General features: G+C 35.2%; 1 protein-coding gene across 5 annotated transcripts in view; it reads right to left on the bottom strand.

Annotated features, from left to right (window-relative positions):
* The window catches only part of DPP10 (dipeptidyl peptidase like 10), a gene marked incomplete at both ends in the record, with an annotated part of 1,533,989 nt that overhangs the window by 72,356 nt on the left and 1,444,673 nt on the right, over positions 1 to 16,960 (bottom strand). For all 5 annotated transcript variants that reach the window (XM_080690187.1, XM_080690189.1, XM_080690186.1 and 2 more), the window contains 3 exons: positions 839 to 962; positions 9,765 to 9,862; positions 15,896 to 16,050. In XM_080690187.1, coding sequence (XP_080546313.1) covers positions 839 to 962; positions 9,765 to 9,862; positions 15,896 to 16,050 — 377 coding nt within the window. The remainder of the gene's footprint in view (positions 1 to 838; positions 963 to 9,764; positions 9,863 to 15,895; positions 16,051 to 16,960) is intronic.

Genomic DNA, 16,960 nt, shown 5'->3' with positions numbered 1-16,960 from the left:
GCACACATCGCCCAGTCAGCCCCCACCCGATCCCCACCCCATTCTCTCCCCATCCCTCCCTCCCATGCTTGGCTTAGTGGTTGACATCTAGTATTATAGCAATTTATCCAAAATTAAAAATTATAATCTCACATAACAGTTTCATTTGTCTGATACCAAGCTTTTGATGACTTAAAGATAACATTTCAATATTTCTTTTTGCTTTCTTTCTTACCAGAGAATATTTTTTTCTATTTTTTTAGGTGAAACTATCATATATTTATATATTTATTTTTCAGAAAAAAAAATCTATCCTAATATGGAATATGAACTCTAGATACCCAAAACGATCTTGAAAAAGAACAAAGCTAGATGATATATATTTTCTGATTTCAAACCATATAAAGCTACAATAATTGAAACAGTGTAGTACTATTCTAAAGGCAGATATATAAACCATTGGAGTTAAATAAAAGCCTAGAGCTAAATTCTTCCCTATATTGTCAAGTTATTTTTGACAAGGTTTCCACGAACATTAGATTTTCTCCTAAAAGTTTATAGTCTTAAGATTTATATTTAGGTCTTTTATCTATTTTGAGTTAATATTTGTATATGGGATTAGGTAAGGGTCCAATTTTATTCTTTTCCATGTAATTATTATTTTTCAACAATATTTAGTTAAAAGATTATTATTTCCACCACCAAAGTATATACTTTTAATAGTATGAATTTTTCTTTTCCTACTACCTTTGGAAGTTAAGTATTAAATATTTTTATATAAAACGTTTCTTGCTTACTCTTTGTAAGGAAAGATAGACTACTTCATTTTAAGCACAAAAGAGAAGTAAATTGTACTCACTCGACTACAAGCCCCTGTAGTGGTCTCGCAGACGGTGAGGATGGAGATGTTCTGAGGTCGGTTTAGCCATCTTACCACTGTCTTGGTATTGCTCACCCACTTAACCATAGTGATATAGTATTCTCTAGTTTGGAAATAAAAGGTAAATGTCATGTTTAGTGTCAGAAATCTGAATATTACCAATATATACTTTCTATTTTATATGCACACATAATTAAAACATTAAAATATGTTACATTGTATTAATTTTTACCTATATACAGATAAACATGTATATATACATGTGCTCTTTTTTGTGTGGTACTAGGAATTGAAATCAGGGGGAGTCTACCCCTAAGGTACATACTCAGCCCTATTTTATTATTTTTTGTGTGTCTAGAAATAGGGTCTAAGTTAGCAGATCCTGACCTTGAATTTGCACCCCTCCTCTAGTCTCCCAAGTACTGAAATTACAGGTATGCCACCATGCCCAGCTTTCTCTTTTATATACTTACATACATAAATGCAAATAAACCTATATGTGTGTGCCCATGTGTACATATACCTACATATACAAATATATATAAAATCTGTGAATAAAACTGAAAATGATTTTCCAGAAAAGCAATAATTTTGTAAAACTTACATATTAGTACTAATACACATATAAAACAAATACAGTTTTAAAGCTCCTTTGTATTTTATTTATTATTTATTTATTTTCCTTATTTTGGTACTGGGGATTGACTCCAAGGGCATTCTACCACTGAGCCATATCCTCAGTTCCACTTTATAAAACAGGGTTTCACGAAGTCCCAGAGGACCTTTCTAAGTTGCTTAGGCTGGCCCAAAAACTTCCGATCCTCCTGTTTTAGCCTCCCAAGTATTGAGATTACAGATAAACACCACCATATCAGGCTTGTATTTTATTTCTTTAAAAACACAATTGATAGATAATTAAAAGGCAAACCTTCATCTTCATATAGAGGTATGTCTTATGCATGACCGTCATGTTGTTGCACTTGCTACATCAGGACTTTGGCTACAGAAATGTAGCCAAAAATGGCTTATTGCAGTCTTTGTTAGATATGAGCAAATTGTCAGTCTCAATCTTTTATGCAATTTTTTTACAAAAAATGTTAGTTATTTATTTGAAACAGTTTAAAGCAAATAAGAAATCAAACAGAAGGAGTTGAGTGGGTATTAAATTTTTAGTATAACAAGGATGCTATCTAATAGACCGTATAATGTCCTTAAGGTGGCTCAAGATTAAGGAAAATTTATATATTTTTATGACACATTACAGATTCTGTGTTTGGAAGTTGACATATCACAAAACTTCCAACCCATACACAACAGAATACAGTTTTATTAATAATGATTAAATAATAATAAAGAGAAAATGAAGAAATCTTTTCTACAAATTTTTCCAGTTTCAAATAGATGTGTTATTTTAGAAAATGCCTGAAAAGAGCCATTCATGAGTCATGTAATGACACCAATTAACCAGTTTTATGTGGTTTGGAACAAATCACCTACAGAAGAAAAGCTTGGTGACACAAACCACCTGTTTTTAAATATATCTGGACTAAAAACCTGTTTACATGAATCTTAAACTCCCTATACTACTGTGTAACTAGTGATTCCTTTAGAAAACCTATTAACCTGTCAAAGTTAAGGTATCTGTCAAATGTCAAGTATAACTCGTCATGCAAGTGAAGTTTTGTCATATTGTCTTCTATGGTTTCATCAAGAAATCTGACAGCTTTCACAACTAGCTGAGCTCTGCTTGAAAATTGCCTAGAAACTCCAGGAAATCATAATACATAGTGCCCTAAACAAATGATAAAGCAACTTTGAGCCAAAAGTACAGCTTGCTTAGCCACAGTCTATGGGAAACTCTATGGGCCTTGTCATCCTGCAAGAAACAATGTCTTGACAGCTTAGAGGAAAAGTACAGTGATTACTGTACATGATCAGGAAAAGATGTGGTGAATTTAGAAAATATGCATTTCTGAATGACAGGTATAAATATTCACAATTGCATTAAAATTTAACATGAATATTGTAAACACTAATCAAAAACTGCAAAATCAAGGAGAATATATTTATGAAAAAAATCTACAAATCTGATTTTCAAGCCTAGTCAGAAATTGGTCTCAATTAGTTAAAGTGATATTTTGTGCAAAGTGAGATGACAAAGTAACATGAATGATTTTTAAAATAAAGTAAAACAAGGCTGGGTGTGGTGGCGCATGCTTATAATCCCCACACTTGTGAGGCAGAGACAGGAGGATCATGCTGGTTCAAAGCCAGCCTCTCTGGCTTAATATACCCTCTCTCCAAATAAAAAATATAAAATGGGTCTGGGAGTGTAGCCCGGGGGAAGAAGGGTTTCCAGGAACCCCAGTACCACACACACACACACACACACACACACACACACACACACAAAATAGTAAAACAAATTAAATAGAATGGGGGGAAATTTTTGCCTACTATTTTTCCAAGAGAAGACTAATATTTATAATATACAGAGAATTCAAGAAACTCAGCACTAAGAAAACAAATAACCCAATCAAAAATGGGCAAGTGAACTAAATAGACACTTCACAAAGGAAGAAATTCAAATGGCCAATAAATGCATGAAAAAATACTCAACATCATTAGCAATCAGAGAGATGCAAATCAAAACTACCCTGAGATTTCACCTAACTCCAACTAGAATGGCAATCATTCAAAACAACAACAACGGATGCTGGCGACGATGTGGAGAAGTGGGAACTCTAAGACACTGTTGAAGGGATTGCAAATTAGTGCAACCACTTTGGAAAACAGTATGGAGAATCCTCAGAACAAAGTTACCATATGATCCAGCAATACCACTTCTGGGTATCTACCCAAAAGAATGAAAACCGAACTACCAAACTAATCTATGTGTATCTATTTTCATAGCTGCACAATTCACAATTGCCAAACTATGGAACCAGCCAAGATGTCCAACAACAGATGAATGGATTACATAACTATGGAATTTTACTAAGCCATAAAGAAAAACAAAACTATGTCATTTGTAAAGAAATAGATGGAACTAGAGAACATTATGCTAAGTGAGATTTGTCAGTCACGAAAAGTAAAAAAATTAGATGCTCTCTTTAATATGCAAAAGCTAGGGAGAAGATGAGTCATAGGAGAAACTCTAGAGAAAGAAGGAGAAACCATAGATGAGTAAATAAAGTGACCTAACTGATGGGAATGGGAGGGAAAAAGAGGAAAATTTCCAAATGTTTATGATGTACATTCATAAACATTTAAAGTCAATCACTAAGCCACACAAGAGAGGGATGGAGGGGAGTGGGGATAGGGTGAGAATTGGAGAAGAATTAAATGAGTGACTCATGTATGTATGTATGCCTCTATCATCGTGTACTCCATTAAGATGTATGACTATAATGCACAAATAAAAACCAAGTAAAATTAGGCTCAAATACTAGTATCAAGTGGTTTCCCTTTCAAAACAGCCCTCAGATGAAATGTTGCTAGGAAATCCTTGCAAGGTCTTCACACTCACACGTCATATCATATCAAGTGCCACTGATGGCCAAGAGTAACTTTCAAGAAAGATTTTATATTTGGAAAATAAAAGACAATAGTACAAGTCTGGCATAACTGAGTTTTTAAGGGATTCTAACTTAGACTTAAAACTATTAAGTTAAAGGTTGTTAGTATATAATTATACATTTATATTGCTATTTGATTAAATAATGTATTTATTTTTTGTGTTTGTATATAATTTGTCTTTGAAATAAGCACAATTTAATCTGGTGTGTGGTACCTTAGTATGCAATTCATTTATATCCAAGTGTGACAAATTTTCTTCAAAATTGAATTTGTAAGGTCTTATAAGGGACAATTTCCAAGCATTAAAATTTCCATGTTAAAATGTTGAAAAGACCTCAAACACAAATTAAAGTGTAGACACAGGCAGAGAGGAAGGATATGTGTAGTAATTAAATCACTTTTTTCCATTGGCCCAAAATCTTAGGTGCATACCGCCCTATGATTCATATGGACATAGTCTATTTGCTTCCAAGTAGTTAGGCTTTCTCTGAATGAGAGAGTAATTCTAATAGTTCCCTTACCTGGAAATGTCACACTCCTTGGCCTGCCTGCTGCAGATGTGGCTGTCCTCCTGGAACTCCATCTCGTGAACACATTAGATCTGGTGTTCCATGACCAGTGGCCAGCAGAAGTGTCCCTTTCTTATAACTGGCTCTCCTGCTTGTTCCTAGTCTCCATGGCTCTGGGTTACCCAGGAAGTCCTCGAGGATCTGGTCCTCTTGAGCCACAGAGACAGAGACAAGCTGGTTAGAGGCATTGCACTCAAGTCAACAGAGACTTTATATCAGCTGGGTGGTCTGGCGCAGAAGATCTAATTGTCACAAGCATGTGGAATGGAGACCCCAGCGACACCTGCAGTCAGGTATGTCCCTTTGTGCTCTCTTTGTCTTTCCACCTTATCACTGCTCTGTGTTCCTCACACAATCTTTGTGCACATAGAGCTGTCCTGAGGTCACTCTCTTTGAGACTGCCCAGAAATTCTGCCCATGAGTGTATTACAATGACAATTACGACTTGCTGACAGCTAGTGTTCTCCAATGGCCTCTGCTAATAACTAAGTATTACTCGTAAGAAGGGTCATTTAGGACATTGCTATGAACAGAAAGGAATCTGTTAATTAGATTTTCTTGAAAGGCATAGATATTCCTTGGAAGAATAAGAGTTGTAGGCTAGACATACTTCAGTGAAATAAGAAAAGAAAGCATGACAGTGTCAAGCCCAAGTGACAGGATTAAAATGACAGTGTCACATAAATGATGCAGGTGGAGAACAATGGGTCACAAAGGTGAGTGACCATAGAAGGATTTCATAGGAGTAAAATGATGCTAAAGACTCAGTGTAAGAAGAAACAAACAAAAAAATTATTACTTTTACCTTTCAGACTGGAGAGATCTGAACACAAAGGTCAATGTACCATTTCTTCAAGATAATGTGACACATTTGCCTAATCTATAGAAAATATTTGCATCATTTATTATCATTAAAAATCTTTTCACTAGAGCTTTATATACTTTATATTTAAGTTTTCTAATACAGACACTGAGTGCTTATATTAAACCCCTAGTACAAAAACTTGCAAATCTCTATTACTCTCAGGATGAGATGAAGCATCTAATGCCCACTGTTTCTAATTGTGGGGTTATTAGACAAGGGCTGTTGCTTTATGTCCTACCATGCTGAATTCTTTACAAAATCAATACAGACTATGATTCAAATGAAGAAGAACTGAATAGCAATAAGTATGAACCAAATTATTACTGAAGGCAGGCTCTGTTCTTATTCTAATTCTATTTAATTAAGTGTTTTTAGTTGTACATAGGATTCAAAAGTAAATAAAATGAAAAAAAGAAAGATGAAATTGGGAAAGAAAATTACAACTTTCCATAGGTTATTTTGCCTTTTAATTTCTTTTCTAAAACCATGTAAATGAGTTAAAATCTATTTTATAGCCTCGGATTAGAATATAAATATCTGTTTGAAGGAAGGTCTACTGAATACTGATGCTAACTTGGTGGCCTTTCTCAATCACAGAAGCATTAAAATACATTGCATTATTTTTATAAGTATATGCAAATAATTACATTATTTATATAAGTATTATTTATAATGCCTCACAAAGGCACTAAAAATAAATAAACCAACTCTACAAATAAACAGACCATAAAAAATGGTAAGACTGTCAATTCCAAACAAATTTTTCTCTGGGGTGGGCATCAGAGAATATAGTTAATAAGTCAAGTCATAAAATAATACCTTTCTATATTTATCTTATTAATCCCTTTCTTATATATCCATATATACACTATATATGTATAATAATAATTGAGTATATTCAATTATTATTCTTGTCATTGCAGTTGTTTTATTAAAGAGAAGAAAGCTAACCAGTGATCATATTTGAGTTATGAGGAGAGAAGATTTAAAATAAATTGGTAGAAATGAGACATACAGGAAAACAAGGATAATGTAATTTTATTTTATTATTGTTACTTTTTGTGATATATGGGATAGAGCCCAATAACATTCTACCTTTGATATACACCTTCAGATCTACTTCATTTATTTTTATTTATTTGTTTGTTTGTTTGTTTGTTTATTTATTTATTTATTTATTTATTTATTTATTTATTTTTGGTGGTACAGGGGGTGGAACCCAGGGGCTTTCTACCTCCGGGCTACAGTCTCAGACCTTTTTTTTAATATTTTATTTGGAAACAGGGTCTCACTAAGTTGCTGAGAGCCTCACTAAGTAGCTGAGGCTGGCTTCTAATGTGTGATCCTCCTGTCTCAGCCTCCCAAGCACTGGGATTACAAGCCTGCGCCACCACGCCCAGCCTACTTCATTTATTTTTGAAACAAGGTTTCAATCGGTTGTGGAGGACCTTATTAGCTTGCTGAGGCTGCCCATAAAACTGCAATCCTCCTGTTTTATCCTCCCCAATACTGGGATTACAAATATGCACAGCAACCATACCGGGATGGAAAATGAATAGACTGAAAAATGTAACTTTAATATGGAAGCCAGTGGCAAGCAAGGCCTGTCAGATCCTAAATCTTCTGAGGAATTTTCAAGGGACCCTGAGTACATACAACCAGTCTTCATCAGACAACAGAGATAACATTAAAAAGGAATCTTCTGGGGCACTACTTAGAAGAGCAGTCACCTCAGAGGTTGAGGGCTGTCCTTGAACAGTTTAAACAAAATAGCTACCTATTGTTCAGACATTGAAGGTCAAGACCTGGAAGATAACTGACGCGTCCTAAACCACCTGTGACTACTGAACTGTAATCATCATCACACAGCTCCTACTGCCCACCCCTCAGGAAAGTCTTGTAAAAGTCCTGTATTTTCAAAAGGGCCTCTATCACATTTGGCTGAGGTGTCCCATATTCTGCCTTGAATGGGTATTTCCTACCTTCCTAAATAAATTTCTGTCTATGTTTCTGTTGAAATTCTTTTTCTTTGTGTAAGTCAAGGACCCCATTGATCCTGAGTTGAAGAATCAACCCTACCCTCATGACAAGAGGCTATGAAGAAAGTATATCATTAATAAATCAGTTTATACATGTTTAGCTATTTGTAAAAATAGGTAACAAAATCAAGGCCAGAATAAACTAGCTTCTATTGGAAAGAAGCATGGATATTACATTGGAAATAAGCACGTGATCCACATTGATAGGATTATTTTATTTTATTTTATTTGGTGGTACTGGGGTTCCTGTAAGCTCTTCTACCTCCGGGCTACACTCCCAGACCTATTTTCATATTTTTATTTGGAAACAGGGTCTCTTAAGCCAGTGCGCTGGCTTCGAATCTGCGCTATCCTCCTGTCTCCGCCACCATGTCAGGCGATAGGATTTAAAAATAAAGGGACCTAGAAATTATTGGTTCAAGATGAGGCAGGCACTGAGAGAGGTACAATGGCTTATTCCAAGGTGACATAGTAAAATGGTGGCACACATGTGAATCAAGCACTCCAAACCCAATGCTCTTTTCTGTTAATTCTGAGCATTAAACTACCAAAAGGAAAAAAAAAAAAGAGTAAGGGCCATACAAACTAAAGATAGTTTCTATAAAGACGTTACTCATGACTGAACCATTCATGGCTGACAGACCAAACTCAGAAATACAGGTATCTATCTGATTTGGTCAACACTGCTACAGTTATATGTGAGAATTCAAACCAATCTTTAAGGGTTTATATTATCATGTGGATGAAATGTCCTGTAACTTGATGCTAAAGGACTGACTAAAGTCTTACCAACACGACCAATTAGCCCTGAGATCCTGCTTCAACCATTTGTTCTTTCTGGGTTTTACCTCTCCCATCAATAATAATAATAATAATAATAATAATAATAATAATAATAATAATAATAAGTTTACACTAGGTAGTTAAGAGGGTCTTTCACTTGTATTTTCTAGATTTTTATTACCTTTCAAACAGGAAAAAAAATTTCTCTACAACAGATTGTGTTCTCTGTAAAGATTCTCAAGTGGGAGGAAATTATCCTAAATCTGTCAATATTACAGTTGGATTTTTACTTTAATCAGTCATCCTGCATTGACAATAGACATCATTTGAAGAAACTTTGAGCTTAGCCCCATTTCATTTAACATTCCATGAAACCATTTTCCTAAATCTGTCTCAAGGACTGCGATATATTTCCACAGATCTGTAAAATTCTAAAGACTCTCCTTTGAAGTTTGAGAGCATTTGGGATTTTCAAATACCCATATTTTTTTTTATTATTTGTTCACTACTGAAGACTGCTAATATTAAATTTATGCTTCTGACACATAAAATGTATTTCTTTTCTCTCTGTTCTTAGAAATGAAGGCTTCTGAAGTAGCATAATTGGAAACAAAATCTCATTAAATTTCTCTGCCTGGAGATGAATACTAGAGAATTCTTGGCAAGCTTTGGGGGAAAAGTTGGAAAAACTACACAAGTTTCAGGGAGATTATACTCTGTTAAAAAGCACCATTTTAAAAAAATGGAGCAACTATTTTCTGAAAGAAAATTTAGTGGAAAATTATCCTTTGTCCTCCTTTCTCTGTCACATCTCCAGCAAAAATCTCAGTTCTCAGTATCAGTATCTTTAGTCATTTCCTTTTGTGGTGCTGCTAATCAACTTTAAACTAAATGCTTTTTGGGAACATCCAAACAACCAGAATGACTTCATTTCTCACTAATGGAGGCAACCTCCGTTTATTTGCAAGTGGAATTGTTGAGCTTATCACATCTCTCTTTCAATTGCAACAAAATGATAATTGGATTGAAAATATCTGTTTCCCTGTAAAAGTAAAATTGAAATTGCATACCTTGATTTAAAGCTGTCCGGTGGCATGAGTTCCAAAGTGTGAGTTGGTCCATATAGGTTTACAACATATAATTTTATTGTTGGGTTCACTTGACCTGCCTTTGAGAAAATGAAAGTTGTAATGCAAAGATATTAAGCATGAGACTACATTGAGGGAAAAAAAGGCATTTTGACTCATTTACTTTATGTGTTACAGTGGTAGGGGAGAAAGGTTTAATTTCTATGAAGCAGAAATGGTTTTAAATTCAGCAACATAATGGTTTTTAATTGTTTTTGGAGAGTGTTTCCTATCAAGCAGGTTAGTCAGATAATTAAAGGTGATAAGAAATGGTGATGATTTTATCCATTAGGCAGTACTGATACATTCCTTCCCTAGAATTGCACCAGTGGGCCAGATGTAAAAACTACCACTAGATCAAGCCACTACTTATATCAAATGGGGATTGCAATGGAAAGGTCCCGCTAATTAAAAAATAACAAGGAAGAAGAAGAAGAGGAGGAAAAATAAGAAAAGGAGGAGGAAGAGGAAGAGGAGGAGGAGGAGGAGGAGGAGGAGGAGAAGAAGAAGAAGAAGAAGAAGAAGAAGAAGAAGAAGAAGAAGAAGAAGAAGAAGAAGAAGAGGAGGAGAAGAAGAGAAGAAGAAGAAGAAGAAGAAGAAGAAGAAGAAGAAGAAGAAGAAGAAGAAGAAGAGGAGGAGGAAGAAAAAGAAGGAGGAGGAGGAGGAGGAGGAGGAAGGAGGAGGAGGAGATAAAAGAAGATAGGAGGAAAATGTAGCATGTATCACATGTTTAAAATCCCACAAAATCTACCCTATTCCGCTGTATTAATATTCTTGGCTTTTCTTTTAAACTTTACTCTGTCAGTGAGAAATTATCCTTTGCCCTCATTTCTCTGTCATATTTCCAGCAATAAAAGAGAAAAAAAGGAGTGGCTCTTTTGTTTAATTGACCTTTGACAATTATCCAAATTCCCATGCTTCAGTCCCTGGTATAAAGACTAGAAAGGGCATGGTCAAGATGCCACCTGAGTTCAGCGAATTAAAGTTTTATTAAATAAATAATAATTAACAAGTACAACAGCTGTCATGTTTGGGGCATGTAGTATGTGCTAAAAAGATATCATATAAATTTTCACACTAAATATCTTTACTACAATCCTAAAATATAATTTTATATGAAAATCCTCAGTGGAGGAGCCTCGAAAACTGTGAGGTAAAATACTTAGTAATAAGGGGCTAGGAGTGGTTACACACGCTTATAATCCCAGCACTTCAGAGGCTAAGACAGGAGGATCATACTTTGCAGACAGCAACAGCTACTACTTAATGAGGTCCTTTGAAATCCAGTGAGACCCTGTTTCAAAGAATAAAAAATAGTGCTGGAGTACCATGTTCAGAGGTAGAATGCCCCTGGATTCCATCCCCGGCACTGCAAAAATAAATAAATAAATGAATAAATAATAAAATAATAATAAAGAGAACTAGAGCGGGTCCTGTTGGTGCAGGCTCATAATCTCAGCATTTGAGAGGCTGAGACAGAAAGATCATGGTTCGCAAACAGTCTCAGCTACTACTTAGTGAGGCCCGTTGATATCCAGTGAAACCCTGTTTCAAAATAAAGAGTAAAAAATAGGGCTGGAGGTGTAGCTCGGAGGTAGACTGCCACTGGATTCCATCCCCAGTACCGCAAAAATAAATAAATAAATAACTTTATAAAATAATAATAAGGGAGTTAGAGTGGCTTCTGTTGGCACAGGCTTGTAATCTCAGTACTTGGGAGGCTGAGACAGGAGGATTGTAGGTTCACGGCCTGCCTCAGCTACTTAGGCCCTCCACAATTTAGTGAGACCCAGTTTCAAAATAAAGAATAAAAAATAGAGCATGGGGTGTAGTTCTGAGGTAGAATGCCCCTAGGCTCAATCCCCAGTACTATAAAAAATAAACAGAGAAACAAACAAACAAGCAAAAATAAATAAATAAGGGGAGCTAGTATTTAAATCCAGGATACTCTTAGCTGGATTTTCAGTTCATTTCAGTGAATGGCCTCCAGAGTTTTTCTAAACTCACTGTGAGCACAAAGTGGAAGGGTAAGACATTTCTCAAACACGTCTCACTGAGGGAATGACTGAATGAAAAAACATCTGCAGGAATAATTGATGCTTCAAATCAGCTGGTCACTGCGGCTCAAGGTGTTTCTACATAATATACCATTATTTTTGTGCTATGGTTGAAGCTTAAAAATAAGGTTATATAAGGTATAAAAATGATAAGGAAATTAAAAGTAAGATGAGTTAGGTCTCACTACCATCTCACTAACATGTCTGGGGAGAGAGGAAGAGGAAGAGGGCAGATTCATGGAAGGAAATACACCAAGTGATGTGCGCATATACACATCACACATATATCACTTTGAATCTTGTTACGATGTATAATTACAATGCACAAATAAAAGTATAATAAAAATCTAAAGAGAATGAAAAAAACTGAATGAAAGATGGGACAGAACATATTCATGTTCAAATAATTGGCATTTAAAACCCCAGAGTTGTCAGAACCAAGAGCAACATAATCCATTTCACAGATTTTAGTGAAACCCATCTTCTATAAAATGCTGGCACTCCCTGGACCTGGTGAAAGGACCACATTTTAAGAAATGGCTTAGCTTGTTCTGAGATTCAGAGAAATCTGAGTTTAAATTTTAACTCTGTCTTTTATTTGATGTGGACCATGGAAAGGCACGTAAGATTCTCTACTATTATTTACTGGATTATTAAAAATGAGTCACAGATTTCTTGAGAACATCACAAATCAACATTTTGAGTCAAAAAAAGGTTTCCTCTTTGTAAACAAAAGTAAATATCAATTTTACTATATGAACAAACAAAAATGATGGTTATAAAGTGTGACTAAATTAGATACAGTAATGAGTTAAAATGATAGTTATTGTTGTGACATTAATTCTTATCTTGTTAGTGAAAATGTGTGCTGATATTTTGTCACTCAATATACTGATTAAAGCAATAAGGAAATCAAATTAAATCTGATCTCTGTGAACCCTGACCAGTGATGCATAGTTTATGACATACTGTGTCAAAGACACATCAATTATTCTATCTAAAAGGCAGTTTTTTTTTTGTCAGTAGCATTGTAGGTTTATATGAGTGCAGAATCATTAATATCCTAATTAGATTCTCCTGAACACAAATTAAAAGTTGTGTAGACAGGGGTCAGTCTTCAGCCAAAAAGTGAACAACTCAATGGAAATATCAGGCTCCCCAAACTCAACTCTTAAGCCAATCATAATCTCAGTTACACTTTCACTTTTCCATGGGGTTGTAAAATTAAGTGCACATAGCAAGTTCATTTGTACGTTTTAATAACTGAATCATTTTAAGAGTTTGCAAATTAGAGGAGTTTGTCTATTTGTTTTAACAGTCACATTTACCACTAATACTGCAAATCCACAAAATTCTTTCCTCTATGATTCTGAAATACAAGCCTCAATAATAATTAACCTTATTTTACTAGCAACTAAATTGTCATTAAATGAGATAATGTTTTAATTAAGAAGATTAACCTGAGGTTACTGAGATAGAACTGTGCATCTTTTTTGTGCTGAATTGCTAATGATAGGGTATTTTATGAGTTCTGAATCATGCTGAATTAAGTAAAATGCAAACATATTTGCTTAGTGTATTTCATTAGTAAATTTGACCACATTGGGTATTTGCTGAACTAATTTTAATTTAGTTTAATTTAAAGTGCAATTTAGTATGAACTTACGAAGTGTGATTTCAATTTCTAAAGTACCACTTTTTGAAAGTTTATTGCATACCAGCAAACTGAAACAATATATCTGTCATAGAAACAACTAAATTTTTTGAAGCCAGAGTAGAAAACAGCATTCCTGAAAATTAAAAAATGCACCCAAAGTGATATTGAAAATTATGGACAAATACCAAAAACCAGGCCAATTTTCTTTAAGTCTTATTGAAACACCCGAGCAGGTGTTCCAAATAGCAACCACTTATAGGATGGGACGCTTTCTCTTAGTTTAGTCTGCTATTATATTAGCTTCCTTTTTATTTTTAAAATTCTTCAATAGTAGTCATTAGTACTCAGAACCTTCATCATATTATATTTGCATTTCACAAGTTTGAGACTAAGAATACTACCCATATACAGCTAAGTCATTGGGCTCAAATGGAACAAAGAAAGATCCACAAATATGTTATCCTTACAAGAAGTTACTTTAGTTTAAGTTGTGTCTTCTGAAACATGAGTTTCCCTCCGGCAGTATTATTCAGAGGTATGGCATCAATAAACTTGAGTCGCTTTTGTTGTTGTTCTTAAAAATAGCTATGAATTTTATAAAAGCACTTAGCCTTTTGAATCTCAGTTTGCCCATTTGTAAAACACAGGCAATTGCAATGAAGACCAAAGGAGAAAAAAAGTAGTTTCCCTAAAAACATAAATGTATTATTACTTACAATTTATATAGATAATATTTACTGATTAAATAACAAATTATTAAATAATAATTTTTCTATATTTGTATCAGTGTCTTCTGACTTACTGATAGTATATTTCAATTTTTTAGCTGTTTCTTTTCATTTTTGTCCTCAGCCTTGCTAAAATTGTGAGTACGAGAGTTTCCAAGTTCAAGCACTGGTTCGATAACAGAGAAGGGAACTTGAAGAGGAGCTAATGCATATGACGTTTACATGATTCACTAAGTCATTACTCCTCTTGAAAAATGAAAGAGAAAGTTTTGTCTTCTCTGTGATTTCATTCCCTCTGTGTGTACTACTAGCCAGCAGCTGTGGTGCATGCCTGTAATCCCAGTACTCGGGAGGCTGAGACAGGAAAGTCACAGGTTCGCAGTCAGCCTCAGCAACCTCATGAGGCTCTCTGGAACTTAGTGAGATCCCAATTCAAAATAAAAATAAAATATTTGAGCTGGAGGTACAGCTCAGATGTAAAATTCTTCTGGGTTCAATCTCTAGTAGCACACAAATGCACACACACACAAACACACACACAAAATAATAATAAAATAAAAACAGCTTCTAAGTAAAATCAGCATCCTCTCTTACTTAAGAGCTAAAATATGCAAAGTAGAATTTAGAAGTTTTCTGTAAGACATTTTCACATGACTAACATAAAGACAGTCTCACTGTGAAACTTTCCTTTTGTTATAAAAGCATAAGGGGTTCAAAAAGTTTGAAATAGAGACCTTGAGGAATTAAGGATGTGCCAACAAAGAAAACCCAAGTTCAAGGTTTTTTTTGTTTTGTTTTGTTTTGGTTTTTTTGCCCCTTATTCCAAGGAGCCTCATGCAACAGTTGAAAATAGTTTTGCTGTGTGGGTTGGATTTTCATAATCTTTTACTCAAAAAATCCTTTTCCTCTATCTTATCTATGCCTGGCTATAACTCAACACCAGCATTTTATAAACTGCGTTCCAGTGTATGCTCTGCCAAAATGATGCTGATATTAATACTAATGCTAATAAATTCTTTATGCTTAGTCTATTCTTTATGGGTGATTCTTTATGCGTTGCCTATTTTTTATTGAGATTCTTTATGCTTGGCCTACTCCTTGCTAGAGATTCTTTATGCTTACTCAATTTTTCATAGGAGATTTATAATACATATTAACATATAATATATTAAGTGATGTAAGAAATCATCTGAAAGAAAGAAGTTAGCTTTTTTTTTTTTTTTTTTGGCTAAGAACTTCCAACTTATTTGACCACAGCCCTTTTCCCTCCCATGTAAAAAACTAACTTCTAGGCCCTTAGGATCCACATTGGAGAAACCCTTGTCCCACCATAAGTTTTGCCTCTTAACCATTCTCACCCTCTAGTCATCTGGGAAGGTGAGAAGCACAGGAAAGGATAGGCCTCAGAAGGAAAGATATGCAGCAAAAGTGGAAGCCCCCACCCCACAATCATTTCTACCTCTTTTTGACCAGCATTGTTTAGACTACTTACTGAAAACTCAAAAATAATCAGTCTCCACGTAAGAGAAGCTTCCTCTTCCAAAAACAACTTATTCATGAAAAACAAGTGCACCATACACCTAGTTTCTTGTGCAGACAGAAGGAAAAAACTGGTACTTCCATGTTCCTTACCTTAGGATACGGATACTGCTTTGCTTTGGGATACAGCGCTCCAGTGAAGCGAGGGATAACCATGTTAGGCACCAAGGAGTCATTTACCATCAGGAAGGCAAGCCTCTCTCCGTCTGGGGACCACCAGTGGGCGATGTGAGAATGCAGAAGCTCCTCTAGAATAAATGAGTGTTATTTGAAACCAACTGTAGAGATGTGGGCTCAGTGACCCACAAACATCTGTCCTTGAAACCTCCACGTACATGTGGAATTCTCAGGGAAGTTGATGGGCAGTGTTCTGGATTTCATCAAGTTTCCTGAGAATTCACTCTTTCCAAATTACCCTTTAAACCCAGGAAAAACAGATGCAGAAAAGGAACAGAATGCAGGAATGAAGTTAGAGTTTCATGGATTCTGAGCAATGCGGACAGGGCATATGGAATCACTACTGGGATAGAGAGAATGGAAAAAATGGTTGAGGAGTATGATATGGCCAAAACCACACACATATTACTATTCATTCTTATTTCTATACAATTATTTTTTCATTCTCTCACCAAATGAGTTGAGAACTCACTAAACTCATTAAACTATTTTAAGCTCTAAGGAAATAGAGTAAGAAACACATTTCATATAACCCAAGACCCACTATCCAGTTTTCTACACCTGAAAGTTAATCTGTGTGAACTACATCAAAAGGGCCCCCATGCCCTCTGGCTTCCAAAGGGCAGATCATTATAATGCTTTGGCAGGAGATTAGAAGGAAGGGAGTAAAGTCAGCTTAGTTATTCTCTCAGCTCCATCCTGCAATGTCACCTCAGGCTGGCTGTGAAATTTAAATGATGTCACCACTTCTGCCGACAGGGCCTCCTCCACACAATTTTCTCCTGTGTGCCGGGTAATGGCTCATCACTATGCTTGTAGGGTGCCAATGGCTTGGCTGCTACTAGTTTCGATTACAGCACATTTCTTTTCCCTGTACCTTTATCTTTTTAAGTTTTATCTTTGCAAATAGATCCTCTTTCAAATGATCCTATTAAAATCTTTCTTTTGGAATCCTGACAGGTACATTAATTAATACTAGCA

The sequence above is a fragment of the Muscardinus avellanarius genome, assembly GCF_963383645.1.
Source record: "Muscardinus avellanarius genome assembly, chromosome: 2".
Taxonomy (NCBI): Eukaryota; Metazoa; Chordata; class Mammalia; order Rodentia; family Gliridae; genus Muscardinus; species Muscardinus avellanarius.
The sequence above is the reverse complement of the archived record's forward strand: the minus strand, read 5'-3'. Positions and strand labels throughout refer to the sequence as shown.